This window comes from Pseudorca crassidens, chromosome X (assembly GCF_039906515.1).
Source record: "Pseudorca crassidens isolate mPseCra1 chromosome X, mPseCra1.hap1, whole genome shotgun sequence".
In the NCBI taxonomy this organism is placed as follows: Eukaryota; Metazoa; Chordata; class Mammalia; order Artiodactyla; family Delphinidae; genus Pseudorca; species Pseudorca crassidens.
The window spans coordinates 21,537,403-21,553,281 of NC_090317.1; the positions used below are offsets into that span (position 1 = coordinate 21,537,403).

Sequence of the window (15,879 nt, forward strand, 5' to 3'; positions counted from 1 at the left end):
TAGTATTGGTAAGACATACACAAGTACCTATGAGAATATATAACACTTATACAATGCTTGCCTTACTAGGAGAGCCAAGCACTGTACCAAGTACTTCCTAGGTATTGATTGGTTTAATCCTTCCAATAACCCAGTGAGCTAAGCCCCCTCTTTTTTTTCAGATGAGGAATCTAAGGCTCAGAAATCTTAAATAATTTGCCCATTTATCTATTTAGTAAGTGACAGAGCGGCCTTATTCCAGAACCCATGTGCTTAACCACTGTGCTTCACTGCTTCCTAATTTGATTCAAGACAGTTTGAGTTCAGTATTAGAAGTGCAAATAAAGTGGTATATGGGCTCAAACAAGTGAGAATTTGCTTCTCAAAGTTCAGTGAGGGAAGTGTGTGGGCTTTCAGGTTAGGCAGAGCTGGGAAAATTACTTAACTTCTGTTAGCCTCAGTTGCCTCATCTGTAAAATGGGGATGATAAGGAGTAGGACTACTTCATAGGTGTGAGGATTAAATGAGTTAATGCATGTGAAGCATTTAGAGCAGTGTTTGACACGCAGCACATGCTCAATAAATTTTAACGACATCCTCCTCCTCCTCCTCTGTGGGGACAGGAAGAGAGGAATGGGCTGCAACAGGATTGCACTTTGAGTCTTCAGTGGCTGAACCTGCAGGCTGAAAGTTGGGTTTTAATGAAAACATTAATTCTAAGAGTTATGTGCACCCCACTGTTCATAGCAGCACTATTTACAAATGCCAAGATATGGAAGCAACCTAAGTGTCCATCAACAGATGAACAAAGAAGCTGTGATATATATATAGACAATGGAATACTACTCAGCCATAAAAAGGAATGAAATCTTGCCATTTGCAACAACAGGGATGGTCCTGGAGGGTGTTACACTTAGTGAAATAAGACAGGGAAAGACAAATACTGTATGATATCACTTATGTGTGAAATCTAAAAAATAAATGAATATATGTAGCAAACAGAAACAGACTCACAGATATAAAGAACAAACTAGCGGTTACCAGTGGGGAGAGGGTGGGGGGAGGGGCGAGATGGGGTAGGGAATTAAGAGGCACCAACTACTGGGTATAAAATAAATAAACTACAAGGATATATTGTACAGCACAGGGAATATAGCCAATATTTTATAAGTTTAAATGGAGTATAACCTATAAAAATGTTGAATCACTATGTTGTACACCTGAAACTAATATAATATTGTAAATTAGCTATACCTCAACAAAAAAATTTTAAAAAAAGAAGTTTCAGTTGTAAATTGCCAGAGGGGATCCCTTTTCGAGTTGACTTTGAAGCAAGTTGAGCTCTATGTAGAGCAGCCAAATGAAAGTCACTAAAATATCTCCTTGCTTGAAAGGGCGGAGCTTGCTATTACTTTGGGGAATAGGACATACCTCATAGGACTACTATCATAATACCATACCTGGGAGGCAAAACCTCAAAGTACTATCATGCATTAACTCCCTGGATCAAGTGCGTTCATCAGATTAGCCCCAGCAGAGATTGGTGCTTTGGGGGAATAAGATAGTGAACAGTTCTGATGGCTACTAAGAAGACAGGTGTGGGTGGAACAGGGCAAAGACAGAGCCGTTCCTTCCTGATCAGTTCCAAGAGGTCAGAGGCCAGAGCCGAAAGGTGGGTGGGTGGGGGAACATATCAGGAAGAGGAGAAAACTAACACTGAATGAGCAACTACCGTGGGCTGGGACCTGTGCTAAGTACTTTACGTGCATTATTTTGTTTAATCTCCCAACATAATAAGGTAGGTACTATTATTACCCTCACTTAGTAACTGAAGAAACTTAGGCTCAGAGAGGTTAGATAACTTGCCCAAAGTCACACAGCTGAGGACTGAGATTGAGGGGCAGGATTTGAATTCAGTCATTTGAAATTCCAAAAGTTGAGTTCTTTCTAATACACCACACTGCTCATTCAAACCCAGAGGACAGGGAGCCAGACGAGTCAACCAAGCAGCAGTGGCTGGTGGTGATGACATACATAGGACACTAAGCAGAACTGAATAGCTTGTGCGCAGCGCAAACGAGGGCAACAAGTCACAGGCTGGCTTCACATAGGTCAGCTATCTCATCTCTGTCCCCAACAGTACACTGAATTCTACCCCTTGTCCCCAGAATTGCCCCTGAGCTTGACTGGAAACTGAGTCTTGCCCCTCACCACAGGCCTGAGCCCCAAGCGCAGCAATGCACTTTACAGACACTGCTGCCTCAGGGCAGGAAGGTGCGGATGGCTTCCTGCCCCTCCTCCCCACTCTTGGAGACACACCTTTAAACGTTGATTCTGCTGATATTAACTCAATGGTGTCATCTTCCTGAAAAAAGCACACAGTTCTACCAGCAGTTACTCATCTCTTCAACAAGCAGTCTCCAAGTGCCAACTTTGTGCCAGGCACTGTGCGAGTTGCTATCATTCCTGTGACCTTCAAGTCTATAGCGGGTGGAGACAAGTATAAAAACCGGTCATTTGAATATGCTATTGAGATATACGGGAGCCCACAGGGATTTCAGAGTGACCAATCAGAGTTGCATCCCTTGCCTCACAGGCCTTGGTTCCGGAATGGGTACCCTGGTGGTGGACCCTCTCTACGGGCCCACAGAACATGGCGTGCAGATACACAGGTGCAGGCCAGAATCACTGCCAATGAAAGTTACAGCCATAGCTGTTATGAGGAAGACAGTCACCATGGGCAAGAGCAGCCTGAGAAAGGAGAAAGATGAGATCTTGGATCTAGGACTGGAACAATGGATGCAGTTTGGTTAAATGGAGAGAAGGATTAGATTAAAACATAATTCTCCCACATGGTCAGCTCTTTAAATCTTGTTTTAAATACATGCCTTCTGTTTACTAAGAGTTGCTTGCCTTAGGGGCTTCCCTGGTGGCGCAGTGGTTGGGAGTCCGCCTGCCGATGCAGGGGACACAGGTTCATGCCCCGGTCCGGGAGGATCCCACATGCCGCGGAGCGGCTGGGCCCGTGAGCCATGGCCACTGAGCCTGCGCGTCCGGAGCCTGTGCTCCACAACGGGAGAGGCTGCAACAGTGAGAGCCCCGCGTACCACAAAAAAACAAAAAAGAGTTGCTTGTCTTAAATTTGTATTGGGTTTGCCTTTGTATGTTGTTCCCTTGCACATTTTGAAAACTAAGCAAGGTGGGAAAAAGAATTACAGAAAAAAGAATGACTGGGGTGCTCTCCCCCAGCATTGTCCAATAGAACTTAGTGCAATAATTGAAAGGTTCTATTCTGTGCTGTCCAATTCAGTGGCCCCTAGCTGCAGGTGGCTACTGAGCAATTGAAATATGGCCAGTGCAGCAGAGGAAATGAAGTTTTCATTTTATTTTAAATGTTGTTAGTATCAGTCATACTGGAAAGGGCAGCCCTTAAACCACTTAGCAAATAGCCTATACACAGCCTGGTAAAGGAGCGATTAAATATGAACGCTTCTAGGAACCTACTTATGGGGGCGCTCATTTGCAAATGTATGGGCTTGTTCAGTCAGGGAGTGGAGGATCATGGTTCCTAAAAACCACCCCTCAAGGGTTGATACCTTATTTACACAGTGCCTTCAGATACATTATCTCATTCAATCCCATAACAACCCTGGAGGGGGTAGCACAGAGATCATCATGCCCAGGAGATGCAGCAAACTTAGGTGACAACAGCAAGGCCCTGAGGCAGGTGAGGGTGGAGACTAGAGGTCCGGTGTTTCTCCTCCTGGGTGGAAGACTCCTTCCAGGGGGCAGCAGAGGGGGAATGATCTCATGCTACTAATGCCCACTGCTCACCGCCTGGGCCTCACGGATGAAGAGAGATGCTCTGCCTTCCATGCCACTGCCTTTTTCCTACTGGACTGGGGCTAATGCGGACATAGGCTATGAACAAGAACCCTATCTTATCCCCTTCCCACTACCTTGATGTAGGCAATAGGAATGGTTTTGAAAATTGCATTTATATATTCAGAATTATGTCGGGAGCACCAACCATGCCCCAGACATTCCTCTAGTTCTGGGGATACAGCTGTGAACAAAGCAGAGATCCCTGCTATGGAGACTGATAAAAAATTGTGCATATGCTGGATTGCTGTAACATTTCAAAAACATGTTAAGTCTACTGTGGGCTCTCACATCTTTAATGGTACACACACACTGTCCAATGTAAAATTTTTTGTGTAAATCTGGACTCGCACTTCAAGCAAACTGCCTGGCTGGCTGAAATGTGGAAACACCTTTCAATTCAGTCTTTTAACATGTGTTGAGTGCCACCTATGTGCAGAGCCCGATATTGGGGACTTTGGAGAGAGGCAGAAGAATGAGAGACAAGGTCCTATCTTAGGGGCTTCCCCGTGCGGTGAAAGAGGCAGCTCCTTCTCTTGGGAGCTCCCAGGCTGTAGGAGCTGACAGCCTAGTCTGGGAAGGCAAACAACTTCAGGACCCACTTTCAGAGGGGAATCCCAAGTACATGCAAAAATGAATCCAGCCTAGACTGTTTGGAGTTGGGTAAATGGTCCCTTGTCGTGATGATGGGGAACAAGAGAGGGGATGCTATAGGAGCTGCTGCATGTCCCGACAGCGAGGAGGAACCCAGGAGCAGCCTCTCCTGGATTATTGTTATCCTGGCAAGTCTTCTGGATGAGATGGGATTGGAGGTGCTGCTGTAAGAATGAAGAGGTCTGTGGAAGGATGGGGTGGGGTGGGGGCATTCCAAGTAGAGGGTGCCTCCTGGGGGATGGTAGGAGAAATGGGGGCGCTGGGCACAGTTCAAACCCAGCTGAAGATGCAGAGGAGAGAGGAGGGCCAATGTGTGAGGGTCTCGGCTAAGTCCTTGCGGCTGCGGAGTGGCGGTGGGGAAGGACCGGGTCAGACGTAGCGGGGGTGAGTGGGGGCAGCGCCCAGGTTTCTTGACAGCTGTTAAGGAAGCGTGGCGACAAAGGGTTAAGTGTGCCCCTCCACCGCCCCAAATGCTTCCTGTGTTTGAAATCCTTCAGGTCTCCAAAACCCTCTGGCCCCCGGCCAGGCGGGCATTGTCCGGGGAGCGCTTGTGGGCTGTCAGAGTGGCCTCGCAGCCTTTGTTGTGGGACCACCTCGAGGTTCCCTCTCGCGCCCTGGCTGCGGCTGCCCAGTGCGTGCCGGGAGGGGGGCGGTGCGGGAGGCTTGCTCCCTCTCCCTCTTCCCGGCCCCCCTCCAGCCCTCCCGATGACCACATGACCAAGTGGGCTCGCGGCCAAGCCACAGGCTACAAAATGCAGCCCCTGGAGTGAGCGGGGCGCATTCCCGCTGGCAGTCTGAGCCACGGGCCGTTGGAGCCGCAGCCGAGCCGCCAGCCACTTGGAACGAGCTCGCCGCCGCCCCCGGAGCCGCCGAGGCCAGCTGGGCGGCGCTGCCCCGCGGCGGGAGAGAGGAGGCTGCAGGAGAGAGGAGGCGGCGGCCGGCCAGCCCGCGGCGCGGCTCGGGGCTTACCGTCTCGCGGCCCGGGAGCCACGCGAGCTTCGCGCCCGCACGCACGAGCCGCGACTCGCGCCTCCCTCGGCCTCCGGCCTCTCCGCCCCCACCCCCGCCCCCGCCCCCTGGCCAGGGCCGCGCGGCGGCGGCGGCGGCGGCCAGAGGAGCAGCATGAATCTGCGGCTCTGCGTGCAGGCGCTCCTGCTGCTCTGGCTCTCCTTGAGCGCGGTGTGTGGAGGTGAGTGCGCGCCCTCCCGCTCGCCCGCGGCCCCCTCGCCGCTCTCCAGGGCTGCAGCCCGCGCGCTCCCCGCCCTCCGCCCCGAAGATCGCGCTCTCTCCGCCTCCCGGGAGCCGGGCGCGAGCCGTGCAGAAGCCGCCACGCGCCGGGCCGCCGACGGACAGGGCGCCCGGGGCCAGGGATCCGCCGGCCGCGGGCATCGCTCCCTGCGGGGTGCTCGGCTCGGCTCGGCCTGGGGCATCACCTTCCGGCGCCTGGCCCCTCCCGGCCGCCCCTCGCAGTCCGAGGAGCTCAGGGCCGCAGGCGTGCGCTCCGTGTCCCGCGCCCCGCTCCCCACGTGGTGGAGGGTATGGGGGGGCACGTCCCGCTCCCCTCGTGGATCCTTGGAGGGAACTGACCTGAGGCCAGTGGGTTGGGCTCCTGCGTGGAAAGTTAGGGGCCGCCGGCCGGTCCGGGGGCGCGGGCCACTGGGGGATGATGATGTGCCAAGATGCAGACGTGACACTTGTTGCATAGGCAGGAGCGCGCCGCGGGGGAGGCGGCGTGGAGCCCAGCTGTGGTTCCTTTCAGCCTGCAAGTGAGCAGAGGCAGCCTCCCCCGGGCTGGGCCGGGCAGGGCCAGGTCAGGCTGGCCTCCTCCCTCACCCCCAAGTCCTGTCTGGTCTGCTCTCCTGCTCCCACACAGAAGGCTCTCCCAGAGGCCTGCGCCCCACCCCAGGGACTTGGTTCTTTGAGATCCTCGCTCCGGTCCCCCCTCTGACCCAGGCATGGTCATGCTTCACCTCAGTCCCCTTGTCTCCAGGCATCAAACCAGGAAACAGCGCCTGACCCGATACCTCCATGCAGCTGGCCCTCACCTGCACCACACCCCCACCTGGCATACTTGGCACTGACTGGTGCTCCCTTGCCCTCCCCAAGCCTGGTCCCCACCCACATCCCAGCAGTCCCAGTCCGGGCTCCCTGTCCTCTGTGCGTCAGTGTCTCCTGTGGCTGCCAGCTCCCACCTCCAGCTGCCACAGTCCTGTGATCTGACTGTCACTGCTGCCGGCCTGGCAACACAGAATAGGAAGGCCAAGACCAGGTGGGCTAATGCCAGTGCCAGGCTTGGACTTATGGGGAGGTGGGAGCAGGGGAAAGGAGAGAGCAGGGCAGCAAGTGTCCTAGAGGAAGGGCCCAAGGCCGTACTTTGTTCCAGACCCTCCAGAACAGGATGCAGCCCGGGAGCCTCTGAGGGGCCTGGTGGGGCTTCCACCTCTCTTTGTAGGTCACCTTCTTTCTCCGCTCTTGCCTTTGGCACTGCCCTGGCCCGGGGAGCCCTGCCCGGCTTCTTGGGAAGGCGCACTGGCTGGGTCTGGCACTACCTGCCTTTAGCTAGCTGTCCAGTGATCTCTCTCTTCAGGCCCGAGTCCTGGCTCAGCCACCTCACTGGTAAGAAGGAAGCAGGCTTTTTCCTCAGAAACTCCTGTCAGGCAGGCAATGGCAGAAAGAGAGCCAAAGATAGGAATGAAGGACCGCACGGGCCTGCCCTCCTGGAGCCTGCCATCCAGGGCAGTTGGCGAGATAAGACACCCACGGGACACCACCACTGGCAAACAGTGGTGCAGAGAGGGCATCCCAGAGGAAGCTGGGCCTACCTGATCTGCGCACTTGCGGCTCCCCCAGAGCCTACGGGGAGACCTTTTCAGGGTCCAGCTGTTGGGGCATTACGGGTAAAGGGGGAGCCGGTTTCAAGGGGAGGGGACGCCGCATCTGGATCAGACCCTACCGCGCCCTGCTTCATTCACCCTTTGCATTGGGTCACCTAGCTCCACAGCCGGATCTGGGTAAATTCGTTGCCCTCACATTTATGCTTAAGCCTAGCACTGGAAACTTCCAAAGCTCCCCCTGCCTCTCCACCTCCCCCTGCCACGTCCCCCCACCCCACCCCCATCCTGTCCTGGGGCCAAGGGGGCTACCTCTGTGGGTCTGGGGACACATGTCCTGCTCCTCCTGCCTCCTGTCCTGGCTCAGAACAAGGGACCTTTTCGGAACCACCTTGCCCTTGGCCCGGACTTGCATGCTCTCCCCAGCCAGAGTCCCCGGTCAGCTCCAGGCCTGAAATCCGTGCTTCCTCATGACGCGCCGTGTCCTGACTTGGAATGCGCTCCCGCCACCACACACAGACCCCTCCACTGCCTCCTGACCTGGGATACACTTTGCTCTTGAGTCTGAGAGCTGCTGGACCAGGGCCAAGTAGCCCTTGGTCTTTGTCTGAGCACCTCTGTGTCCTTCCTTGTCCCCCTCCTGCCCTTCCCCGGCCCCAGCTGAGGCCTGCAGCCACAATGACAGCGTGAGGACAGCTTCCTGGACCCCTCCCACTCAGGGAGGGGGCATCTCCACTCCATCCCCAATGCCTCAGAACTAAGCACCCAGGTAACCTGAGTCAGGCCTCTCAGCGGCAAAGGACTAATGCAGGTGAAGCGGATGACCAGGCTGCCAGGGCGTGATGTGTCCACAGCAGCACGGCTGGCGTGGGAAGACGGCTCAGGGCACTGGGCTGGGCAGACAAAGGAGGGGCGCTTCATCCTGGAGACACATGCAGGACCCCAGAGCAGTGGAGGGGACATGGCCAGTGCCACCAGGGCACTTGTATGGGCTTTTAAAGCAATCACAAGACAGGCCGGATGGCAAGAGGGAAGAAAAAAAGATGTTTCATTCCTAGTGAGGATGCCGTGTTCCTGAGAAGCGGCACGCACCTCTTTGTGAACGGGCAGGGCTGGCGTTTAGATTGTGTGAAAAGCAAGCCCTGTTTACCCCTGACTGCGCTTCACGGTGGAGATGCTGTGGCTTCACTGCTGATGGCGCTTCGGTCCCTCTAGGCTCGCGACTCTTTGCGGGATTGCCCCAGCCTTCCCGTAAGTAGCAGATGCGTTAGAGAAAATATTTAAATACACTGGGGATGGCCCGTTTCTACAGGGGAATTCTTTTGTATCACTGCCGGGACCTCTGCAGTGATGAGAATCAAAAGCCTCTGATTTGTCCCTTTGGACAGGACAAAGCCAGGGTTTCAGGTGTCAGCTTATCTTAGGGTGAACCAGACTCAGAATCAAAAGTAGGAAACAGGTGGATGATGGAATCAGGGTGGGGGAGGAACTGCAGACTTCCGGATACAAGGAGGAGAGTGAGCCCCCCCATCCAGTGGGATGCAAGGTGCCAGGGGCTTCTGGGTGACTGCTCTCCAGGGCCTGGCTGAGAGCTCGGTCAGCTTAGGTAGCTCTTCTCTGCAGCCCTAGAGTCCAGACGTCCCGCTGACCAGAGTCTGAGCCCACCAGCTGTGTTCCTCATCCTGGCTCTGGGCCTCCCCTGTCTCTTAGGGACCCCTCCCCCCAACAGCCCGCCCTCCCTGACTGCCACCACCACTCACAGTCCTGGGTCTCAGCATTTGCAGAGGATACCCTCCCCATCTGGGCACTGTGCCTCTCTTCTCATGCCTGCTGTTACCCCTGGGGCCATAGCCTGTGCCATTGGCCATCCCTGCAACACAAGAACCAAGACCTCACTGACACCTTCAAGGCCCTTAGGGGCCTTCCTTTTGCCTGGCCACACCCTCAGCACAGTCCTTTTCGTCCTGAGAGTTTCTCTGGTACCAACTTCTCATCAGTATCATTCCTGTCCTCTTGAAAGGGCAGAACAGCCTTGAGGGGCCTCCAAAACACAAGGCAGAAGCTGAAGCAGCTGCGGTGGGGAGCTTAGTGAAGGGGCTTCCCTCCTCTCCCTCCCCGGCGCAGCCCCTTTGCAGATAGCACTCAGAGGGTAGCCCTATGACAGGCGAAAGCAGCCTCCTTGCCCCTGTCCGTACCTACTGCCCCAAAGTGCAAACACAACTCGTGTTTTAATTTACATTAGGTGATGGGTTTAGGGGAGGAACTGACACAGTAACCCACCCCCGACCAGAAGAAGCATGAAGGGTGGCTGGTAAACAGAGGGGTCCTAATGGGCCTGTGACGTTCTCTCTGGGAGGGAGGGTGGAGGGCTAGAGAGTGTGTGCGCGCGTGTCTGGGCGAGAGAGCGTGGACAGCAGCAGGCGCCAGGGGCCTGGGCAGGGAGGGCCCTAAGGACAATCCTTGCCTGAGTTTGGCCCAAGAGGAGGATAAATGCCTGGAAACTGTGTGCAAGTGGAGGAGGAATCACAAGAGTCAAACAGCCAAGGAAGGAACCGGAGCGTGGGGATGCTGGAGGCAGGGAGGAAGGAAAGGAAGAGCCGCCAGGGGTATGGTTGGGGGGCGAGCAGCCAATGGGTTGTTATATGGAAACTGTGAGCTAGTGGTGGAGACTCCTGGATGGATGGAAACAGGTTTCGAGAGACAGGGATATAGCTGGAGGCAAACCCAATGGTGTGGGGAGAGGGAGGCTGGGCTTCATGATCACTGGCCTCAGAAGCTGTATTTCTGCAGACCAGCCCCATCCCGGGCATCGCACAAGCACTCTGCCTGTCTGCCTCCTGCCCAGCACCATCGCATCTCCCTGCTCTGCTTGCCTCCGGCGGCTGGCTTGTCTGTGAAGCGCCAGCTCGCCTGACCTGGCTGGACTGCAGCCTCCATGAGAGGTGGCTGAGAGCTCGGTCAGCTTAGGTAGCTCTTCTCTGCAGCCCTAGAGTCCAGACGTCTCGCTGGCCAGAGTCTGAGCCCACCAGCCGTGTTCCTCATCCTGGCTCTGGGCCTCCCCTGTCTCTTAGGGACCCCTCCCCCCAACAGCCCGCCCTCCCTGACTGCCACCACCACTCACAGTCCTGGGTCTCAGCATTTGCAGAGGATACCCTCCCCATCTGGGCACTGTGCCTCTCTTCTCATGCCTGCTGTACCACTGGGGCCTCATCGTGTGTCTTTCCCTCATCGCACCCAGGAACACCCAGCGCCACTTGGATTCTATTGGCAGGGCCTGATCTGGCATCAGGAGGCTTCTCCTCTAAGCCAGATGTGGACAGATGTAGAGAAGAGCCCCCTAGAGCAGAAAAGGAGCCAGCTGGGATTGGAATGGAAGGAATTTGCATGAGGCACAGGATGAGGGTATGATCTAGAGGTGAAAGGAGTAGGGCAATGGGGGGGCAATACTAGCAGCCCACCCCCTTCCCGATGCACTTGCTGCTTCAGGTGACGTTCACTCATTTGTTTACTCATTCATTTGTACAATATGTCTTGGCCTCTGAATCTGGTCACGGGCTGACTAGATCCCAGAATAAGGCACAGAGTCAGAGATTCGCCCCCACGCCCCGCAAACAGTCCCCCAGCCACACCCACAGGGAGGCCACAGGAACAAGTGAGCCCCAAGATGGCCAAACACTGATGAGATGCCCAGGGGTGAGCTATGAGAGCTCTAGTACTCAAAAGTGGGTCACCTGCGTATCAAAGGATGTACAATGACATCATGTTCCAGATTTGCTTTAAAATATCTCTGCAAAGAAAGAAACAGGAGAACCAAAGCATATGTAACTCCATCTGGATAACTGTCGAATCTGGGTGATAGGCACGTGACGGGGGGAGTTGTTTTCATTGAAATATTGTGTGTTTGAAATGTTTTAAGTGTATCAGTCACAAGGGTGCAGTGGGAAGTTATTGTCTGCTGTGCCCCAGCCTGAGTGCAGGCATGATACCCCAAGCTGCACCCCCCGATGATGTTCTGAGCACAGAACATGTTTGTACCCATCAGAAACATGATAGGACTGTCAAAAGGACATCTAGTCAGGTGTATAATTTGTAAATGTGAGTAGTGGGCTCTGTTTGCCCCAGGACAGTGTAAACATTGCAAGTGGTTCATCGGTTCACTGATTGGAAGAGGAAAAACAAAAGCTCTGAGAGCGCCACCTCATGAAGAGGCTGCCCCTCCTCTGGGGCCCTGGCCCATCTGCATCAGCCTTTGGGATGACAGGCTTTCTCCTTCCTGCAGGGCCCCTGCTGCAGACTTCTGACGGGAAGGGGATGGAGGAAGGCACCATCCGCCACCTGGTGCAGCCCAGAGGGCCGAGGAGCGGCCCAGGGCCCTGGCAGGGAGGTCGGAGGAAGTTCCGCCGCCAGCGGCCGCGCCTCTCCCATAAGGGCCCCATGCCTTTCTGAAGCAGGTACTTGAGCCTCTGGTCAGTGGGCGGCACAGAAAGGGCAGGGGAGGAACAGCCTGGAAGCCGGGTGGCCCTGCTGCTTACCGCTGGCCAGACACCTGCACCAGGCAGTGCCGGCCCCATGCATAACACCGGGGCTTACAGAGCACCTTCAGTTTAGACAGGAGACCAAGGCCGGAGAGGGGCTTGACGCTCCCCAGGAGTTAGGTGCTGGCTCCCCTCCACGCTGCTGCCTAGGGTTGGGCTGGCTGGCCCAGCTGGAGTGTTCTGGAGGGCCTTGATGAGCTGGGGAGAGGTGCCCCAGGGTATCTGTGCAGGTGTGCAGTGTGGACCCTCACCGGGGCGGGAGGGAAGGCAGGGATCCTTGGGGGTAGCCGCTAGCAGAGAACGGGAAGAGAGCTGCCGGGAGATGTGGGAAGGAGAGAGCAGGGCCTGAGCCTGCCCCTGAGGCCTGGCCTGCTGTCCTTCCCCCTGTCGCCGGGACAGGGTGGCACCGACTCAGTAGCCTGGGGCTTTAGGTTCAGGCTTGTGGGGAGGGCGGGTGAAGGCTGTCTCCTCTCCTGTCCCAGGCGGTTCCTTTGACCTAGGACACGTCAATGACCCCTCTCTGGTCATTTTTCCTCTTTAGGACTGAAGGGGCCACCACGTGTCCGCCCCCCGTGATTCTCTCTACCCCTCCGTCGATCGGCCTGCTTCTCTGGAGCCCTCCCATCCGTTTGCCTCATCTGGCCCCTGTTCTAGCTGCTGACGGTCCGGCTCTTCTCCCCCACCAGCCTCCCCGAATGGATTGGCGTGCTCCTGCCCCTAGCAAGGACCCATTCAGTGCCCCCTCGTGACTTGGGAGACCCTGCACTGGAAGGCCGTCCTTCCTCTCCGCAGCCCTCCCTCTGCTCTAGTCCCTACCTCTTGTGTCCAATACCCTAACATCGAACCCTTCTCTCGGCCCTTCCTGCCTCAGGTATGCCCTGGGGGCTGGGTGGAACCCGCCCTTCTTTAATGGGCTCCAGCAGATTCCACGGTTTCGCATCAGCACTTCCCCCCCAGGCCTCCAGAGGGGCATAGAGAGCGGAGCAATGAGAGACTCCAGTGAGAGGGACGGGGTCATTGGGATGCAGACAGGGTGCCTTGGGGGCATGGGAACGGGGGATTGGCGATCTGGCGAAGGGGGAGTGAAGCAGCGGAGAAGAGGAGGAATAGCTACTGTGGCCTCTTCCTCATCCCCATGTTTGGCCCGGTTGAGGAAGAGGTGAAGGAGAGGGGCCGCGAAATACTTTGTCACTTCTCTCGCCTCACTGTGCCGCCTAGCAGTCCCTCCCACTCACTCCCGCCCCCGCCCCCCCCAGTTGGTTCAAGCTCCAACTCAGGAGGGGAGGGTATGCGCCTCAGGTGGCTCTGTACCCTCCCAGGAGCAAAAGCCAACTAGGATGATTGGTTTTGCCAAGAATCACAGACGATCAGAGCCAAAAGGAACTTGGAGTTCACTTAGCGCCACCTCCTTATGCAAACTCCTGCAGAAACGGAGGCTCGGAGAGGGATGGTGACCTGCCCAGTGCCACTGCAGAGCCAGCACGAGGGCCCAGGTCTCCGAACTCCCACGTGATGATGCCCTCTTCTTGACGATGTCTTCCAAACCCATTAAGTGCCTTTTCCCGGGGTTGGGGCTGGGGGTGGCCAGGAAGGGAGAGGGGGCCGGCTGTGAACTGCCCCATGGTGGGACGGAGCTGTTCCCTCCTCCCTGGCCTGCCCCTTCTGGTCCATTCCCCAACCCGGCCTGGAAAGTTCCGTGACTGGCCAGCTGCCCCAATTCCTTGCAGCACTCCCAGACCCTGGGTATTTTCATAGGGGCAGCTCGGGCACCGAGACTACCAGGAATCAGGAGGTGGCCTTAACCAATTGGACTCAATGGCTTTCCCTTCACGTTGACTGGACCTTCTTCTCCCAGTGGCATTTCCCTGAGGAGGCAGGGAGTGGGGAGAGGAAGAAGGAAACAAAGAAGGAAGGAAGGGAGGGGGGAAGGAAGGAAGGAAAGATGGGAGGAAGTGTAGATCTCAGCAGGCTTTCTTCTCAAAGGCCTCGTGGGAGGGAGAAAAGGGAAGACAGGAGCCTGATGGCCACCTATGTACGTGTGGGGCAGGGGGAGTCACGGCCCCCGGAGTCCCAGAGCAACCCCAACGTTTGCCTACCCGCCCCTCCCCCTTCCCTCCACTGCTGCTAACGCTGCTGCTACTGCTGCTTTAAGGCCACCCTGGGGAGCCAGGCTGGGCACCTGCCACCCCCCCAAACGCCCCTCAGCCCAGAGTGGGGTCTGGCCAGTGTCCAGAAAGCCTCTTCTGCCACCGATGTCCCCACTGGGGCTGGGCCTTCTTCCCCCTCTTCCTTTCTGCATCTCCTGTCGCATCGGTTGCCCGGCCCAGGGGGAAGGGCGTGGGTGGGCTGTGGGCAGTGGGAGAGGGACGGCTGGGAAAGTCTGGAGACGCAGGGCAGTGGAGGTGCTGATGGGCCGTCTTATTTAAAGTGGTTGTGTATGATTCTTCTACTAATTTATACAAAGTTATTAAGGCGCTTTTCATTAAGAAATCGTCCCTTTCCCCTAATTGTGTTCACTGTGTTTGTAAAGATTGTTCAGTGTAAATATGTCTTTATAATAAAGAGTTAAAAGCTGACAATTCGCCCTTACTCTTGGAGGTCACGTTCAGGAAGGGCACACGTCTCTGCTGAGATCCATGGCCGGCCGCCCTCCCCGCCCCCCCCCCCCCCCCCCCCCCCCCCCGCCCCATGCCCATGAACTTCATGTGCAGGGAGGGAAGTGTCTGCCTCCTAAATCGGTTCCAGGTCCAATGGCTTCAAACTAATTTGCCGCAAACTCACAAAAGGAATCCCTGTGCTTAATGACCAGTTCACATAAAATGCAGTCCACTTTTAAGTGTTTTGGCATCTGAGTGTCCTAATTTTGGTTTTTTTTGCAGTGTCCTTTGAAGGATCTTTAAAAAAATTTATTTAAGAACATTCTGATTAAAGGTGGGATTTCTACTAAAAATTGTTTTATATCTTTGGTGTGTGTCTTCTTCTATTTTTATCTACTTTTGAACACTCTCGGGACTTTGTAGCCAGTTACCGTTCTTGAGAAATGTTCTGTTTCCTGCAATAAATACATTTGGTAATGACTTCGTATGTGTTTCACAAAGTAGAGTTGCTTGATGCACGAGATAGCCTGAGAAATAAAATGCAAGGAGTTCGATGCAGTTCTGCCCCATCTGTCTCACCTCTTCACGCTTGTCAAAATGCCAACATCTTGGAGAACAGGAAGGAACGTTGCGTACATGCTAATTTGGTTAATCAACTCATTAGGTGCACACAGGTATACACGGTTCAGAGTATAACCCAGCAGAAAGGAGACAGGAGTGATCCAAAAGGTGCATTCGCTAAGTCTTGTGGGAAATTCTACAGATCTGACGAGTATTCAGTTCTAGAAATATACGATTTGAAGACAGGGTCTTCAGACACTTGCTAAAAAGTCATGAAACTGCTCAATGAAAGATAAAATAGAAAATGCCGCCCACAAGCTACACAACAATCTTATCATTGACAAAATGTTGCAGATTGTGACATAGTGATTTAAAAATATGACATTGTGTTGGAAGTGCCTCTTAGGAAAATTGGTACAAAAATGCCTTCTTTCAAAATTACTACTTTGACTTTTAGGCAAACTGGTTGTCAGAGGAACTGGTTTTAGGCAAGGAGGTTTTGGGTGGGCTGGCTTTATGCTGATTGGTCCGTTATGGCCCTAATCACCCCCAAAGCTCTAATTTCACAAGAAACCAAGGAGAAGGGGGCGGAGGCAGGGCAGGGCAACTTAATACCGATCCGTGAGTGTGTAGCCCTTTAACAGTTTACAGAGCTCTTTTTAAAAAATATCAACTCATTTTATTATCCTAACAACTGAGCGACACAGATCCCCATTTTACAAATGAGAAAACAGGCTAAGAGAGTTGAAGCAACTTGCCCAAAGGCTCACAGCCAGTGAGTGAATCTAAAATCTGGACTTTGAATTCTAGAATGTAAACTCTTTCTATGGTACTATGGAA

The 15,879-nt window shown here is 54.6% G+C and overlaps 1 protein-coding gene across 1 annotated transcript; it reads left to right on the plus strand.

Moving 5' to 3' along the window:
• Nucleotides 1-5,323: 5,323 nt before the first annotated feature.
• Nucleotides 5,324-14,460, plus strand: APLN (apelin). Its single transcript, XM_067722333.1, has 3 exons — nucleotides 5,324-5,704; nucleotides 11,626-11,797; nucleotides 12,423-14,460. Exons 1-2 carry the CDS (start codon nucleotides 5,638-5,640, stop codon nucleotides 11,790-11,792), a joined length of 234 nt encoding a protein of 77 aa, XP_067578434.1. The 5' UTR covers nucleotides 5,324-5,637; the 3' UTR covers nucleotides 11,793-11,797; nucleotides 12,423-14,460.
• Nucleotides 14,461-15,879: the final 1,419 nt, after the last annotated feature.